The sequence below is a fragment of the Mya arenaria genome, chromosome 13, assembly GCF_026914265.1.
Source record: "Mya arenaria isolate MELC-2E11 chromosome 13, ASM2691426v1".
NCBI classification, from domain to species: domain Eukaryota; kingdom Metazoa; phylum Mollusca; class Bivalvia; order Myida; family Myidae; genus Mya; species Mya arenaria.
Genome location: NC_069134.1, coordinates 6,713,737 through 6,733,166, shown reverse-complemented (window position 1 = coordinate 6,733,166; position 19,430 = coordinate 6,713,737). Strand labels below are relative to the sequence as shown.

The 19,430-nt window shown below is 35.7% G+C and overlaps 1 protein-coding gene across 3 annotated transcripts; it reads left to right on the top strand.

Annotated features, from left to right (window-relative positions):
- Nucleotides 1-141: 141 nt before the first annotated feature.
- Nucleotides 142-19,024, top strand: LOC128213428 (DNA methyltransferase 1-associated protein 1-like). 3 transcript variants are annotated; one of them, XM_052919110.1, is made up of 13 exons: nt 142-716; nt 5,595-5,705; nt 5,917-6,008; nt 7,189-7,203; nt 10,397-10,592; nt 10,878-11,096; nt 11,920-12,027; nt 13,358-13,552; nt 14,071-14,142; nt 14,778-14,850; nt 16,405-16,559; nt 17,275-17,385; nt 18,063-19,024. In XM_052919110.1, the coding sequence occupies exons 2-13, from the start codon at nt 5,619-5,621 to the stop codon at nt 18,129-18,131; spliced, it is 1,392 nt and encodes a 463-aa protein (XP_052775070.1). In that variant the 5' UTR covers nt 142-716; nt 5,595-5,618; the 3' UTR covers nt 18,132-19,024. The 3 variants fall into 3 exon arrangements, with proteins under 3 accessions (XP_052775070.1, XP_052775069.1, XP_052775071.1); XM_052919109.1 differs by having other exon boundaries at nt 144-716; nt 5,579-5,705; XM_052919111.1 differs by lacking the exon at nt 7,189-7,203 and having other exon boundaries at nt 146-716; nt 5,579-5,705.
- The last annotated feature ends 406 nt before the right edge of the window (nt 19,025-19,430 follow it).

The window sequence follows — 19,430 nt, the reverse complement described above, 5'->3', positions numbered from 1 at the left end:
ATAAGGGAGGTAACTAGCTCAAAAATTAATAACCAGTTGAACGCACGGCAGGTGCGGTGCCAGTCGGAACATCTCGCTCATTTTCAAACAGAACCAAACTCCGCGCAGTGTTACTTCCCTTGCAGTACAGTAATCACTGCCACCACAAGATTTTCATCCAAAATTGGATGAAAACTTTTAATGGCATTTTTTTTAATCATATATATTTATTCTTATATCCTTTCTTAAATAATTACTTTACGCCAGTTGATAGGCATAATATGTTTTATAAAAAAATAACAATTAAAAAAAACATTCGGAAATGTTCGGTCTTTTTTCAAATTGAAAGTAGGATTTACAAATTACAATATCAACATGGATGTGTTGTTAGCTATTCAGACATGTATCGAACGTTTTGCATTTTTTCCTTTTATGGAATAAAATCGTTTATTTTCTAAACAAATGAAACATGTTGCTGGAATTTCTTTTAAAGGTGTTCCGTCCATTTTGTAAATTGCAATCACGTGCCGTTTCTATCATCACGTGATATTTGTGAAGGCAGTGATTACTGTACTGCAAGGGAAGTAACACTGCGCGGAGTTTGAAACAGAACTTGCCGGAGATGGCCGAGTTGGTACGATTAGTGCGGTGCTCGTTTTACTAAGCAAGCGCTTATCGACCGGGATTATAATTAATTTACTGCGATATTTCTACAATTTTATTGCTGTTTTGGGGAGGTAAGCTTTATCCTTTACAGTAAATTGTATGTTATTGATCTAACAAATGCTTAGCTTTAATATTGTTTTACCGTTTGTTTTGAAAACGAAATACGTTTATAGGTTATACATTCTACTATTTTAGATCACAGGCATTTGTGTACATAATTTTGTAGACATTTTTAGCCTGTATCTTAAACAGTTGAGGTAAGATAAGATAAGATAAGATAAATTTTATTTTAAGTCGGCAAGTCAGAAATAACAATGTCTAAGCTTTACTTAATATATATAACTTTTCATAGAAAAACAACAAGCAAATTGCTTTTACCAGACGTGTAATTGTGAGCTTAGCCGGCATGGTACCAGGGTTTCTGCCAGGAATTTCATAAGGCATGTCGGAGGGTTTGGGAGGGGTGTCCCCTCCTGACGTCGATTTTTTTAAATTTTCGTATCCAAAATGGTGCAATTTCCTGCATTTTAAACAAGTTTACAGTTATGTTCCTATGATTTAGAATTACCAACTCAAGTCCGATTAACATTAAACATATTTGTTGGGTTCTCTTCATTAATTATTGGTATTTCTCAAGTTTTCCGACGATATCGATCGACTCATGTTTCGTTTAGTGCGGGTATTATTTTTATTGACACCGTTGACGTCACAGCAAAACGTGTAAAGCACGCTCAGACAACGCGAAAACTTTCTTCTTCACAGGACATTGCGACAGGTAAACACCTTAAGTTTACCTGTCGCAACAAATTTTTACCTGTCGCAATGTTACAAACAGTATTCGGTTACATCAGCTTAAAACTTGATTTTAAGCCTCTTTTTTAAATAAGTTTTGTAAATCCCCATTATAACAGGTTTAGATCTTTTTGGTTAGACTTGTCTTACAGTTCTATAATAAATTACAAAAAAGCTAAATATCATGTAAAAAATCAATATTCGGATCTTATGTCATAATTTTTTTCTTCCCTTGCCTCCCAAAAAAAAACACTCATATCTGGTTCGTCTACCCATGCTAGATCTTACTCTTTTAATTCATCTTTAAATTAAAGATACAGCACGGTTATAAAATGTAACGAATTGTACTACAAGTCAAACTCAGGCACAACATTTATGCAAAAACGAAAGTAGATTTCTTGTTATTGGCAAAGTTAAACAGAGCGGAAAGAAAGTCAGCTCGGTATATTAATCATCATATCTAAATTAAAACGATTGCCGGGAACCACTTCGCCGAAAATAAATACATACGGAATTTTGTAATTTCCGAACATTTCCGTAAAATAAAAGTATTAGAGTACGAGCTGAAATCGGAACCTTACGCGTTTTATCGGCTTTTACGGAAACATGTCGAAACGGGGTTTACAAATAGTGATACACGGATTAACACGCTGAATAATCATGATATAATAGTTAAAAATAACTCTGAACATTTATTTAGAAACTGAAAGTAAATTTTCCGAAAATTAAACGGTGCTGACTGTAATTTTTCACCGGACATTGTGACCGACCAAAACAAAAGTTTCGCCGGTCAAAATGGAAATATACCGGACATGTCCGACTGTCCGACGGACATTCGCATAGTCTGCACGCTGCATGCTGGAACACAAAAGAGCCCGGAGCAAAGCGACTACTCGTGGGTGTATTCGTATTTAAAGCTGCAACAGCTAATATTTTTAAAGCCGGGTGGGCTAAATAATAACTTAAAGGGAATGTAATGTGTATTTTCAGATTTATTTATCTTTTTTCTAAATAAATTAAAAGAACGATAAAATAATCAAAGTTTAATAATAAGCAACACAAAATATAACTTTACACTAAACTAAAGACGGGAACGCGACTCAATTACATACGACGACATAGCATAACCATTGTTTATAATAACACAGATATTTTAACACGGTTCTCAGTTACAATTTAATAATTGGTTAACAAACGGACTCTGGATTAAGAAACAAAATAAAACGACACATGATTTATGTTACCGAAATCAATTAACACTTATTGTTTACTTTGCGTTCATAGATGATTAAAGGGATGTAGGTCGCAATTACGACAGTGGTGTTTTTCACACATTCCCATTTTGGGCTGGCGGAAACCCTGGGTACCATATTAGTCTAAAATAATAGACGTGTTATACGGGATTCTTCCAATCCCTAACGTCTAAACGGGAATGTGCAAAAAACGGGGGTGTTTTAAAAATATTGAAATTGTTTTAAATGAAGTATTTTATGGTTGAAATTGATCATAAAGAGTTATATTCATATTTCACCATGTAAGTGAAATGTTATTTTGCACTAAACAAGCATTTAATGCATTAAAAAAAGTTGTTTACCTTTCCAATAAAACGAAAGTTGACTGACACAGACAACAATCATACGAAGGGGAACAACTCGATACAATCGTAATAACTCGGCCTCCTCCGACAAAGCTTCGAGATAGACCTCGTTATACAATCGTAACAACTCGGCCATGGCCGAAATGTTCCGAGCGATTTAAAACTGTGCCGAGCGATTTAAAACTGTGCCCTAGAGCCTTGCAGGTGCCCTTCATGTATATATTGTTATGTTTTGACAGAATGAAATGAAGAAAAGCCGTCAAACTCATAATTATAAGTTGGATATTTATTTTTTGTGTACGGAACTAATATAAAATAACATTATCTGGTAATATTTCTTGTTTTTATGATATTTTATAGACGCTATATGCTTTAACCCGGAATCCTGATCGGAACAACTACCCACTTTTGATACTAAACAATTTGTACGTGAAGGATTTGCCATATCAAAAATCAAGTTAAAGTTGCAAATTATTTGATTTTTATTATATACTTGTTGAAAAATAATTGAAAAAGATATTGTATGCAGGAGACATAAACTTCCACATTTCAGTATAAAACTTCCAAAATTGATTGACAGGAAGTTCATACTTCCAGTTTCAAATTCTTAATGGAAGCCCTGGTGTGTTATGTCATTTTGGGAGTATGCACTGAAACCACTCAGAATAATATATGTGAGTGCATATTGCAGCTAAATTCTAACTCTGACAGTAGTCGTAAGAATATTCCACGTACAAGTCTATACATAAGACAGATAAATTAGCTGCCAGATTAACATGCAGTTTGTTTAAGCTTTCAGGTTAAACATGTGTTTTATGTGGATTTATAAACAGTTTGTGGTACAATATGTATATTAAAATATACATATTGATTCTTCAAGTCAAGGTCTTTTTAATGAAAAATGCCGTTTGCTTAAATTACTAGCTAATACTATTACTGCATGTCCAGTATTTCGGCATGAATGAGTTGAGTTTCAAAGCGCATCAGCCTTAGACGTGATGGAAGCCTTGTGTGAGATGAAGAATGTAATATTAATTAGTTCAGAAAAACTCTTGACACATTGTAATCAACAATATGTATATTTGTGTGTGCATTATTATGTCTCCCCCTCTCTGGGGGAGACATATTGTTTTTGCCCTGTCCGTCAGTCCGGTAGTCCGTCAGTCCGTCCGTACGTCACACTTCGTTTCCGATCGATAACTGGAAAACCGCATGACCTAGGATCACCAAACTTGGTAGGGAGGTTGGTCGTGAGGTGAAGAGGATCCCTATTGTTGTTGGGGTCACTAGGTCAAAGGTCAAGGTCGCGGCGACCCCCAATATAAAAAACATTTCTGCTCAAAATCTTGAGAACGGTTTGACCTAGGTTCACCAAACTTGGTAGGGAGGTTGGTCATGAGGTGTAGAAGATCCCTATTGTTTTTGGGGTCACTAGGTCAAAGGTCAAGGTCGCGGCGACCCCCAATGTAAAAAACATTTCCGCTCAATATATTGAGAATGGTTTGACCTAGGATCACCAAACTTGGTAGGGAGGTTGGTCGTGAGGTGTAGAGGATCCCTATTGTTTTTGGGGTCACTAGGTCAAAGGTCAAGGTCGCGGCGACCCCCAATATAAAAAACATTTCTGCTCAAAATCTTGAGAACGGTTTGACCTAGGTTCACCAAACTTGGTAGGGAGGTTGGTCATGAGGTGTAGAAGATCCCTATTGTTTTTGGGGTCACTAGGTCAAAGGTCAAGGTCGCGGCGACCCCCAATATAAAAAACATTTCTGCTCAAAATCTTGAGAACGGTTTGACCTAGGTTCACCAAACTTGGTAGGGAGGTTGGTCATGAGGTGTAGAAGATCCCTATTGTTTTTGGGGTCACTAGGTCAAAGGTCAAGGTCGCGGCGACCCCCAATGTAAAAAACATTTCCGCTCAATATCTTGAGAATGGTTTGACCTAGGTTCACCAAACTTGGTAGGGAGGTTGATCAATTTCATGTCCATCATTGATTATTTCTCACCTACGACCACACAATGGGGGAGACATGCGCTTTTTCAAAAAAGCAATCTCTAGTTAATAATGCCAATATGCTGATCACCTAACTATACTCAACAAGCAATAATCTGACAGAATAGGTCTTTAAATAGTTAGACTATGAAGGAAGTCTTTTGAAACATATTTTTTGGGAACTTTTCACTGGTTCATATTTAAACTAGCATATTTTGACGTCGTCAGGAAAAGTCCTTTGGAGTAAGTCATGTTGTTGAGAGCAAACCAATAATAAAGTGTTCACATTTACAGCAGATGTTAAATTTTCAATTATAAAAAAGGTTTAATTTGCCTGCGTATCAGACACAAGAATTTACCATAAATGCCACCATTTCCCTCATCTGACAAATTCACAATTATGCTTACAGTAAAAACTAAATATAAATATAATATAAAGTAATCATCAAACTTACGAGTTACTCCAAATCTAAACAAATCTATTTGGCTTCAATGTTAATTGAAACAAGCCCAATTTGTCAAGCATAAATTTCGATTTTTTTTTATTTCAGACTCTCTTTTTATTAGGTACTCCATACAGTGTGAGAAGCGATGAGTGATGTTAAGGACATTTTGGAGCTGGACCGGCCAGAGAAGGAATTTATCACCAAGGATGCTCTCATGAACTCTGACAAAAAGGTACACAAGTCAACAAGTTTGAAATGTTAAGTGCAGTTTTTTCCCAGCTGTTTGTTTTGTTTCAATATTAATGCTAAATCATGTATAGATTTAGTAATCAAAATACATATTGCTTGTTTTCAGAATACGTTAAATCCTTAATAATAAATAAGTTAAATATTTGTAAAATGGCCCCCTGAACAATTTTTTGATCATATTTATCTGATTACAGAAGAAGCCCACTCGAAAGTCAGATGTGAACACATTCAAGCGTCCTGAGGGCATGCATAGGGAGCTATGGGGGCTGCTATGGACAGACAATAGGTGGGTCTCTACTCAGTGTGGGGTCACTATAAGGGCACACTGTGGCTTGTGCAACCAGTGTCTTTAGGAGACTTGGTGTCTGCTGTTCCTGTATGAGCACTATGTAACACATGTTGACATTACTACTCTCAGGTGTGTAGATAGCAAGCCAGATTGGCATGTATAGGCTCATGTGTGCTAGCAGTTAAAAAAGAGAAACACATACTCATGATACAAATTTTCAAAATGCTAAAAAATCAGTGGGCAAAGGTGACTAGCCCAATGATTGTGCTTCTTGTAAGTGACATCAAAAATGGCTAAGTTACGCCACTGAATTTAATAGACAATGCATTGATAATGTTAAGAAAGAAAACTATTCCATAGTTGTTTTATGAAACCATCACATTGAAAATTATTTTTCTAAATTTGTTGGGTATGAAGGCAGTTGTTCCCAGCTGCACATACAGGAACATACAGCCAAACCAAATGTGTTTTCTGTTTGTACATCACATTTAACTGTGTAGACAATCATAGTTCAGTCATTTACTCATGCTTCTTCAAAACACTTGTAACTTAATTGTTTAACTTTCATGTCACAGTTTTCTCATTTAACTTACAGTCAAACCCTGTTGGCTCAAACTCGCTTGGCTCAATTTCCTCGTTGACTCAAACTGGATGACTCAGACCATTTTCTTTCTACTGAATTCCTGCTTGGCTCAATTTCCTCGTTGACTCAAACTGGATGACTCAGACCATTTTCTTTATACTGAATTCCTGCTTGGCTCAATTTCCTCGTTGACTCAAACTGGATGACTCAGACCATTTTCTTTCTACTGAATTCCTGCTTGGCTCGAATTTCCCGAGACTTGAGGTATTAACGCCAGTCCCTGTGAGTTTGAGCCAAATGGGTTCGACTGTATCATGCCGTTCTCAGTGTATCAGAAAATCTTTTAATGGAAGTCCCCTATGTGTAATTTTCTACTGTTCCCCTCTGTTTACAGGTATCTTATATTGCAACGATGATGGATGAATGATGAGTGATCATGCTATGATACTTGTACGTTTAAATATGTGTAAATAAGATGATATCAGTTATTTTGATGTCTATCCATTTTACTGCTTATAAGTAAAGATATGGATGACCACCATCATTTTCTTCATGACACTTATAATACTTTCCTCATTTTCCCCCCATTTGAAGGTTTCCATGTAACAAGTAAGTAGTCCTCTTTGTTAGACAGTTCTGTTATGTTGGTGCTTCCCCCCATTCAAAGTTCCAGTACACTGCAGAATTTTATAGTTTGTTGTTAAAGATTGGCATAGTACACTACCTTTTGAAATCTACAATCAGATTCTCAAATGATCAGTTCCAGACTTTCATTATTTTATATTTTGTATTTCAATGTTATTTTGCATGCTTAATTCCAATTAAGACTTGATGACTTACATAATTGAACCATAATTGCTTTTAATGTTGTGTACATATAGACTTCTAGACTTAGAGGACGAGGTTTACAGCTCATTGCATTTCTCAATAAAGACACAGTACAGACAATGTGCCTGCCGCACTTCTATGTTGTAGGTGTTGTTTGGTGGCTTTCTAACTGCATGATAAAGGCTGTCATCTGTTGTATCATGTGTTATAGAGATGTACACATACAGATACTGGAACAATAAGCTTTAATCCCATTGATGCTTATTATACCCCCACAAATGAAGTTTGAGGGGGTATATAGGAGTGAGCTTGTCGGTCGGTCCGTCGGTCGGTCTGTCGGTTTTCATGGTTTCCGGACGATAACTCATGAAAGGCTAGACAGATTTGAACAATTTTTGGTACACAGGTGTAACATCAGAAGATACAGGTCAAGTTCGATATTGGGGCTGGTTGGGCCAAGGTCAAGGTCACTGTTACTAAAAATAGAAAAACGGTTTCCAGACGATAACTCAGGAAAGGCTTGACAGATTTGAAAAAACATTTGGTACACAGGTGTAACATCAGAAGATACAGGTCAAGTTCGATATTGGGGCTGGTTGGGCCAAGGTCACTGTTACTAAAAATAGAAAAACGGTTTCCAGACGATAACTCATGAAAGGCTTGACAGATTTGAACAATTTTTGGTACACAGGTGTAACAGCAGAAGATACAGGTCAAGTTCGATATTGGGGCTGTTGGGGCCAAGGTCAAGGTCACTGTTACTAAAAATAGAAAAACGGTTTCCGGACGATAACTCATGAAAGGCTATACAGATTTGAACAATTTTTGGTACACAGGTGTAACATCAGAAGATACAGGCCAAGTTCAATATTGGGGCTGGTGGGGCCAAGGTCAAGGTCACTGTTACTAAAAATAGAAGAACAGTTTCCAGACGATAACTCATGAAAGGCTAGACAGATTTGAACACTTTTTGGTACACAGGTGTAACATCAGAAGATACGGTTTGGTACACAGGTGTAACATCAGAAGATATAGGTCAAGTTCGATATTGGGGCTGGTGGGGCCAAAGTCAAGGTCACTGTTACTATTAATAGAAAAACGGTTTCCGGTCGATAAATCATGAAAGGCTTGACAGATTTGAACAATTTTTGGTACACAGGTGTAACATCAGAAGATACAGGTCAAGTTCAATATTGGGGCTGGTGGGGCCAAAGTCAAGGTCACTGTTACTAAAAATAGAAAAACGGTTTCCGGACGATAACTCATGAAAGGCTAGACAGATTTGAACAATTTTTGGTACACAGGTGTAACATCAGAAGATACAGGTCAAGTTCGATATTGGGGCTGGTAGGGCCAAAGTCAAGGACACTGTTACTAAAAATAGAAAAACGGTTTCCAGACGATAAATCATGAAAGGCTTGACAGATTTGAACAATTTTTGGTACACAGGTGTAACATCAGAAGATACAGGGCAAGTTTGATATGGGGCTGGTGGGGCCAAGGTCAAGGTCACTGTTACTAAAAATAGAAAAACGGTTTACGGACGATAACTCATGAAAGGCTAGACAGATTTGAAATATTTTTGGTACACAGGTGTAACATCAGAAGATACAGGCCAAGTTCGATATTGGGGCTGGTGGGGCCAAGGTCAAGGTCACTGTTACTAAAAATAGAAAAATGGTTTCCGGACGATAACTCATGAAAGGCTAGTTTTTCTTGTCAGCAGTGTAACTTCTAAATTACCCAACAGATTTAACAATACATGCATGATAAAAGAAGATGCAGTGTGCAGTAACCTTGGAGTTATGGCCTCTTTTCAAAGGAATGGTTTGCCACTCCTGTGTCCAGGCGGCATTTGGGGGTATTCGTCACTCCTGTGACAGCTCTAGTTTTAGACATTGCCAGTTGGCCTTAATGTTAGCATAAAAAATATTACTATTACCATATCAGTACTTGCATTAACTTTTTTGAAAAATATTGGAATGTTTATATATACTTTAACTACTTTATTTATCAAAGTCATCAGACCAGAATTTGGTTGGTTGGTATTTCATGAGCTCACTGTCCATGTACGTTTAAACCAAATCAGTTTAATACTGTTGAGGCTATTCCATGTGCCTGCATTCGATCCAATCCCACTTAACATCTTTCAGCAGACAATTTAGTAGGGCTGTGTATCCGTTCTCAAATCATATTGAAAACCTGTATGCATTTATATATATTATATATTTCTTGTAAGGTTGATATATATCTTTTGGTAGTCCAAAGCATCAAAGGATATGTAAAATGTTGCTGTATCAATGCCATAATAGTGCTGAAGGTTTGTGACCCGACAGGTTTGTCTACTACCGGTAGTTTAATTTATATGGTTACATCAACTTATTTGTGGTTATTTTCAAATAGTTTTACACTTTTTACAAATGTGTTCATTCATAATACAGAAGCAATTCTGTTTCAATTTTCATACAACTTTTTTTTATTATTGGTCACTTTTACATCATTTGTATTGTGCCATTACCGAAAAACAAAAGATTAAATCAAATCGTTCATTTTAATCCTACGGACATTTGTTGACTATTTGATTATCAGAGGATGTTTCTACTTAGAATTACAGTTTTCTGTATTCTTTTTGTGGTGGACACATGGAATATGTTTTCCGCTAAAAAATGTTGATGCGATCAATGGATCCTAACATCATGCACATGGAATACTGACCTTAGGTTGAAAGGATAGTTTAACATTTCAACTTGATAATTTATCAGATCTGCAAACACTTTAAATGGAGAAGTATAGCAGATAAAAATTGCCCATTGTTAGTCTGCTATAACATCTTATTGTCATTGATACTTTAATCTGTTTTTCTTAGCATATTGTATTTCTAAGCATATTGTTAGCAATACATTGTGGGGCGAGTAAGACACATGCATAAAATTTAGACAAACTGTCCACATTGTCATAAACATTGTCTACACAGGGATGCACCGCCACTGATACCGACAGACACCAACCAGGGCTACAAGCAAATGAAGGCCAAGATTGGGAGTAGTCGGGTTCGGCCATGGAAGTGGATGCCCTTCTCCAACCCCGCCCGCAAGGACGGGGCAATCTTTCACCACTGGAGACGGGTAGCTGACGAGGGGAAGGACTACCCCTTCGCTAGGTTCGACAAGGTAAATACACATATTGCCATAAATGTTACTATGGTTTGCTTAAGAGCTTTAATCTGGATTCTATGTTAACGCATGTGGTCATGGCTCTGTAACCAAGTACCGGTATGCCATTTAATCATTTTTATGTTACGATATAATTAATAGAATACTATTACTAAATGAAAAGTTCAGCATGTTGAATATGTGAATATTCACAGCCAGGAAAAATGCGTGTGTACTGATAGGTTGTAATATTTATATCTAAAACTTGAACTTGATGTTAGCTGTAATCTGTTATGTTCCCAGCAAGCCGAGGTACCTGTTTACTCTGATCTGGAGTACCAGCAGCACCTGCATGATGACAGCTGGACGCGGCAGGAGACTGATCACTTGTTTGAGCTGTGTAAGAGATTTGCCCTGCGCTTTGCTGTGATGTACGACCGCTGGGATCGGGACAAATACCCTAACAGGAGCATCGAGGACCTCAAGGAACGATATTACAACATTTGTAACAAACTGGTTAAGGTAATTATTGTCAAGTTATTGATTTTCACAGACATTGTAAGGGAAACACCAAAGTTCATATCGTTCATTTCTTTTCATATCTTTTAAAGCACATTTACAGCCCTTGACTTTGCGAACATATGGCACATAGAGCATGCAATCTTGTGTCGTGGATATATCTCCAAAAATATGAAAATCTTTACTATTTACCTGGAATGTTAACCAGCATGTTAAGTTGTGCACCTTGGTAAATTGGTAAAGCATGTGTGATTCCTTTAGAATGAGTGGACAATTGCATATAAAGCATGGAATCTTGCGTCACCCCTATCTCGATAATAAGAGACCATGCAACTTTAAATGTTAACCAGCATGTGCAGTTGTGCATCTTGGGTTTTGTTCCTGGCTGTGCCCAGCAGAGTTATGGCCCTCAATAATTAAAAAAAGGCATACAGAGCATGGTATTATCTAAAAAGTATTTGAGTTAAGAGTCATTATCTTCACAAAGATGTTAGTTTGCATGTGAACTTGAGCACCTGGGGACAAAGTCAATGTATTTCTTAATTATCTTAACTAAAAATTAAACTATGGTGAAACTATATTGTATTTAGGTATATTTATAGGTATAAGATTTGCTATTGCCTTTTTATGCCCCCACCCCTAAATAGGTAATTTTAATGCACATTCACTGACTGTGGGAGATATAATGGCCGTCCTTTTGTGTCAAAGACGAGCAATAGGGATACCTGTGGCCTTTGGACACATTCTGTTAATCAGAAGAAATCATAGCTAAAATTCTAAATATGTAAATGCTGATGCATACTTCTTTTGTTTTCCATGTATCCAGGTGAGAGCACCCCAGGGCACAGAGCCAAAAGTTCGAGCCTATGATGCCGAGCATGAAAGACGAAGGAAACTTCAGCTCACCAAACTGTTTGATAGAACACCTGAACAGGTCAGTTTTATGAGCTATTCTTACTTACAGTGGAAAACATTTTTAGCTCGACTATTCAAAGAATAAGGAGAGCTATACTACTCACCCAAGAGTCAGCGTCACACCTTAGTTAAGGTTTTGCATGCAAGCACCTTTAAGTCATTATCTCAGTAAATACATCATGTATTGCATTGAAACTTTAGATATGTATTCCCAACTATCTAACCTACTAAATTAATGAAGTTAGATAACACTTATTTGAATTTTATGTAAATAATGGGCCTTTATTATTTGACTTAGAAATTCTGGTTAAGGTTTTGCATGTAAGCACACATAGGTTATAATCTCAGCAACTACTTGATGTATTGCATTGAGACTTTATACAATGGTACTCAACCATCCAATAACTTAACTAATTAAGTAAGATAACTCTAGTTTGCATTAAATTCAAATTATGGCCCTTTTTTATTTGACAGAAATTCAAATACATCATGTATTGCATTGAATCTTTATATACAGGCTCCCAACCATTCAACCTTCTTAATTAATCAGGAAAGATAACTCTATCTTGCATATTATATCATTTTTGCCCTTTTATTATGCAACTTCTGAAATTCTGGTGAAGGTTTTGCATGTTAGCACACATATGCTAATATCTCAGCAACTACTTCATGTATTGCATTGAGACTTTATACAATGGTACTCAACCACCCAACCTACTCGAATAACCAAGTTAGATAACTGTATTTTGCAAAAAATAATGACCCTTTATTATTGGACTTAGAAATTCTGGTTAAAATTTTGCATATAACCACATTCATGTTAATATCTCAGCAAAAACATCATGTATTGCATTGAAATCTAATCTAGTTTTACAGTGATCCATGTTTCGTCAAAACTTTTCAATCCTTACACTGAAAAGCATCGTAATAGTTGAGCGGGCTGTCTCTGTGACAGCTATTGTTTAATATGAAATCCCTGCGTTGGGGTAAGTATTAAAGACATAGGCCTTGTTTAATTAATTGTTATACCCTAGGTATTTTTATACTTGTCATTGTGTTAGCAGTTAAAACTTAAAAAAATCAACCACATTATTATTTGATCTAAGATGTATTAAAAAACAATGTTTCTTTTATCCTTTGAAAAATCAAATTTTCAAAACAAACCTAAGAAACGATATAAAAAGTCACCATAATTTTAAAATATATGCAATACACATGGAATGTGTATGTGGTAAAGCTCTGAAATTTTCATGGCTGTGTGTTATTGCCCAAACTGTGATATTGTCTATTAGTTTGTGAAGAAATCTTGCTTTTGTATATCATATATTTTGTGTGTTGTTTGTTGATAGGTTGAGGAGGAGGAGAAGCTTATTGAAGAGCTGAAAAAGATTGAACTACGGAAAAAAGAGCGTGAGAAAAAGACCCAGGACCTTCAGAAACTCATTACAGCTGCCGACACAAACATTGATGCTCGCAAAAATGACAAGAAGAAGGCCAGCAAGAAGTTCCCACAAACACAGAAAAACATCAAGGAATCAACAGCAGTATGTTTCAGTTCCAAAACGGCTTTTAGAGATTAGCCTGTTTTGTTAAGATTATGCCTGTTTGGTTCAAAGAGTTACACAATAGTGCTCCTTCCTTTCACGTACATTCAATTATCCTGAACATTTCACAACAACTTATATATTGGTCTTGAGTGATTCCCACGTAGGGTTTTATTTTTCCCAAATATATGGTGACTAGGCGCATAATACTTTGAATAGAAATTGTAAATAATGTTCAATACTTTTTATGTGCCCGTTTAATAAACGGGCACATAAAAAGTATTGAACATTATTTACAATTTCTATTCAAAGTATTATGCGCCTAGTCACCATATATTTGGGAAAAATAAACGGCGTTTATAGAGTGGGATGTATCATAGTTTCACCTGCTGCAAACGGTCGGGCAGGTGTTACCCAGTATGTTGTTTGGTGAATAGCTTTAGGAGCCTATTCCAATCATCACCAAATTGGGTCAGAAAGGGTATGGTTTTATGTTGAATTATATTTTTTTGTTACAGCAAAATACAGAGACGACAGGCATAAAGTTCCCAGACTTCAAGCAACCGGGTGCATTTGTTAGAAGTCAAAAGGTACTTTAATATTGTTTTGATATAAATTTGCACTACATTTATAATGATGTGCAATAACAGTATTAGTCCTTTGGAAGCTGAATTAATTTTACAGTCCCATAAAATATTTAAATATCATTTAGCAAATTCTTGTGACCTCATAAAATATGTAAAAAATTGATCGTTAGTTTATCTTGGAATATGGCTTCAATCATGTATTTGTGAATGCACCATTCAACTATAAAGCAGTCTAATTACTGTACGATTAAATACAAATGTTGGAATTAAAGATTAATGGTTTTCATACACGCATGTAGGCATATGTGGAATATTGGTTCGAATCTGGAAATGTATATGTACACCCATGTACGTGTGGAATACTGGTTTTAATCTTTCAAGGTTTGTACACATGTGCATATGACATACTGGTTCAAATTTGTCACGCATTTCCTATACCTATGTACATGTGATATACTGGTTCAAATCTGTCATAGTTTTTGTAAATGCATGTTCATGTGGAATACTCGTTGAAATCAGTCATAGATACTTGCTTATTTACAATATAGCTCAACTAGCTAATATTGTCTCTAATAAGCTGCATTATTATAAGTCTTCTGATTTCTGGCAGTAGCTTCATGTTGTAATTTCTCTTTCAGATGAAGTTGCCGGCCTCTCTGGGCCAGAAGAAGACCAAAGCTATAGAACAGGTGCTGGAAGAGCTAGGCATAGGTGAGATAATATTCATCTTTAACTTACAAATTAGGCATACTTGAGATAACATACCAAACTAGGCATAGGTGAGATAAAATTCATCTTTAACTTACTAACTAGGCATAGGTGAGATAAAATTCATCTTTAACTTACAAACTAGGCACAGTTGAGATAAAATTCATCTTTAACTTACTAACTAGGCAAAGGTGAGATAACATTCATCTTTTACTTACAAACTAGGCACAGTTGAGATAAATTTAATCTTTAACTTACTAACTAGGCATATGTGAGATAACATTTATTTTTAGCTTACAAACAAAGTATAGGTCAGATAAAATTCATCTTTAACTTACTAACTTGGCATAGGTGAGATAACATTTATCTTTAACTTACTAACTAGGCATATGTGAGATAACATTTATTTTTAGCTTACAAACAAAGTATAGGTCAGATAAAATTCATCTTTAACTTACTAACTTGGCATAGGTGAGATAACATTCATCTTTAACTAACTAACTAGGCATAGCTGAGATAACATTCATCTTTAACTTACTAACTAGTTATAGCTGAGATTACATTCATCTTTAACTTACTAACTAGGCATAGCTGAGATAACATTCATCTTAACTAACATGTATTTTATGGAGTGCCATGTAGAATATACAGTTGAACCGTTAATCCAAAATTGTAGGGACCTAATAAATTACTTCGGAATAGCGGTGTTTCGGATTAACAATTTTCCGCAAATGACAGCGTTCGCGAATTAAAGATGACGTGAAATACTTAGTCATGAATATGTCGGTTACACGTTACCAATACCATACACTAGGTTTGAGTTATCTTTTGTATATACAAAAATATTTGTTGATTTAGCGTTTAATAATTGACAAATAATTCGTTTTTATACTTCTTTATTAAAACAACATAAAATATTTAAAACAAAATGATAGCACATGTATGCATTCGGATTGTTTGAATCAGATGAGATAGACATTTTCGAATGATATTCAGATTGTGTAAACCAGCAATTATATACACACTACATCACCTAAATGAATCACTCATTTTCTGAAATCAATGTTTGTAACATACGTGTGCTCAATGTCATTCTTTTAACAAGCGCTTATTGTGCTCCATTGTCACCTCAAGCTGATGCTCGAGTGGATTCGCAGTATGGTGTGAAAAAACTTTGACACGATCAAATTCGAAATAAGAATTGATAAATTGATAGGTGTGAAAAAACAAATCGGGACCGTAATATTTACTTCGGAATAGTGGTATTTCAGAATAGCGATTTTGAAATAAAGACCAAAAATTTAGTTAAACAAAGAAGGAGTAAAATCGGGAATAGCGGTGTTCAACTGTAACTTGATAGAAGATTGTTAGATGCATGTATGTATTCAGATTCCAAGATAAAGGTATCTATTGCTACCTTAGTTACATGCGATAAACTTTGGAGTACAACATCAATATACTGTAAACAGCTTCAAATTCCATCATACATAGAATTAATTAGAAGAAAATGAATTCCTGGTTACCTGAATATAAAATATTGAATGTCTAATATTACAGAGTACAACCCCATGCCAACTGAGGAGATCACCAGTCACTTTAACGAGCTTCGCCAGGACATTGTGTTATTGTATGAACTCAAGCTAGCCCTCGCTTCATGTGACTACGAGCTTGAGACATTGAAACATCAGTATGAGGTTCTCAACCCGGGAAAGGTACACTTATTTATATTTGTTAACCAAGGGGCTGTTCCATCAAGAATTTCATAGGAGCAATTCGAGGGGTGAATGCGAAAAGGTTCTAAGTGACATTAAATAACGAAGCAGATAGAACCTTTTCGCTTTCACCCCTCGAATTTCATACTTAGGACAGATTTTCAATAATGCATTACTACTGTTGAAATTTCTCCTAGGTGCTAATTCTGTCTTCCCCATTCATAGGGAGACATTTTGTTTTTGCCCTGTCGGTCTGTATGTCATACTTCATTTCCTCTCAATAACTAAAGAACGCATGCACCTAGGTACTTCATACTTGGTATGCCAGTTAGTTATGACAAGTAGATGACCTCTATTGATTTTTATATCAGTAGGTCAAAGGTCAAGGTCACGGTGACCTTGATGAATACCAGTGAATCTATAGGCCAAACTTCAAGGTCACTATTGGTTCATCTCCAATCCAAATATTCAAATTTCATGTTTATCATTGAAGCTACGACCATAATGGGGTAGACAAAGGCTTTTTCAAAAAAGCAATCTCTAGTGTTTCTCCAAGGATTATTGATAAGAACAACTGGCTTTACCTCTGTAATATTGCACTTATGTACTTGTAAGTGTTTTCAAATAGAAATTTTATGGAATTGATGAGATTCTATAAGGTTGATTTATGCTGTACATTCATGAATACAAATATTTACAATGTTACCTGTTTCAGACGCCCGATGTGCCCTTGCCAGAGACCCCAGACCCGCTACTGGACATCGGACAGGGAGATGATGAACACAGCAGGGACAACATTGACGTCGTAGGCACACTTACTCCTAATGTAAGTACTGTTGTACTGTTGTTCTGTGCTGTACTGGATGATAAGGTGCATCCAGTTCTAGAGATATTTGTCTGATAACATATTACCACCAAGTACAAATAGTATGTAATAACAAATACAGTGATATTTGTCACTTTCTTATTTTTTTAATGAAATTTTACATAAAATCAATCAGTGTTATAAAAACACAGTTATCTTTTGACGGTTATATGATGTTTCAAAAACTAAGAATAAAGTAGTGTTGAACAATGATGAGTTTGAAACTCACAACAAAAAAAATAGTCATTACCAGAACTTTTGTGTGAATGTGAATTTGTCCAACAGCTTTCAGATATTAGACACCATTATTAGTTGGGGGGGGGGGGGGGGGGGGGGTTCTTACAATTGGTACTTCTTTATGTTGCTAAATATATATTTGTAAGGTAAAGTGTGTTTTTTGCTGTATTGTACATCAGTGAAATATGAGAAAATGGCTTAAAAAAGAAAATCTTACAGAAGTTAATTTGTTAATTAAGTTTTAAAGGTATGTCATGGTTTGCAACTTTGCAGTATAAAATTACTGTTGACTGCATATTGAAAAATACTCGTATGTAAGCCTGGATGGATTGTTGAATGATTAGAAACAAAATGTGGTTCGATAGTTTAGTTATTAACATGCTTCATATTTCTGTTTGCAGAGAAAGCGAAAGGCTGCATTAGAGTCCACAACAGCACATTTACTGAAGAAAATGAAGAACAGAGTGTGAGGATGGGACCCTGTGTTTTGATAGACATGTTACTATGGGCTTCTATTGACAAGCCAGTGTGTTCATGAATGCTGGTCTAGTACAGGACATGGAATGAATGCAGCCATTATCAAACCCTTGCCTTGTAAAGGGCAACTGCTGGTTCATAACTAGACTGGACTCTCATATTGGTGTATGGGGGGGGGGCTCTAAACTTTAGCGCGTCATGGCGTCTAGTCCAGCAAGATGTATAACTAGAGTGATTACAACCATATAAGTGAAATCCTTAGAAAATAATTGATATTTTGGATATAAAAAAGCAAATCTTTAAAATAAGAGATCTTATTTAATAGATATGGGCGTTGTGCTTTATCCTATTGTGTTAATGATTTATCATTCTATTGACAAGGAAAATTCTGATTGACAGAGAAATATCAACAAGCAGACGTTTACAAGTAGTAGTATTGCATTAACCCTAAATTTCAGTGGTAGATATTTTATGTCATGGATGGCATTCATGACCTTCCATTAAACTGTTAAGTTTAGTTACTTTTCATTTAAACAATTGCCAGAAAGTAAAAACATGAAGAACATTACTTTTACAGAAGGGTCTATGGATTTTCCTAGTTTTGTTTTAAATTAAAGCACAAAATTGCATGGCAACAAAATGGTTCAATCATAATGTATTTATTTCTGTGTTAAGCATTGTTTCTTAAACACCACAAAAGTGGGTATTTTATGAGAATGAAAGGGCATCAATAAACAATTTTATCAGCTTCATTTGATGAATGAGACTTGAACATCAATAGCAGGCTTAGCTACATCTGTCTTTGCGGATATTTACTCTACAAGTGTATATTCATAGTGAATGTGATATATTGAATATAAAATTAAATTTCTTAATTTAAGATTCATACTTGATATTACCTCTACTGTGGCCCTACATGAGAGATTCCCATGACGAAAGAAGTTTGGTAGTTGTCAAACAGATGGTTAAATAACTGATTTAGTGATGAAATTTCGTTTTTAACAATGTTGATGCATAGTTGTACTGGAATGTTTTTTCTCTCATACACATGTCAGTACTTGAGTGTTCCAAACTGCAGCGAATGCACGTTCGTGAAAACACTTTTATTTCTTCACCTGTGGAAAACCGTTGATCGTGGATAACTTGAGGTTGTTTGTAAGGGGTTGAAATTCGCTATATATATAAACGCGAATACCTGTTTAACACTAAGAACCACAGGGTACAAGCCTCGGGCTTACCACAATGCTTGGATTACGTATATGTATATAACTCATCCGATATGGACCTTGCGT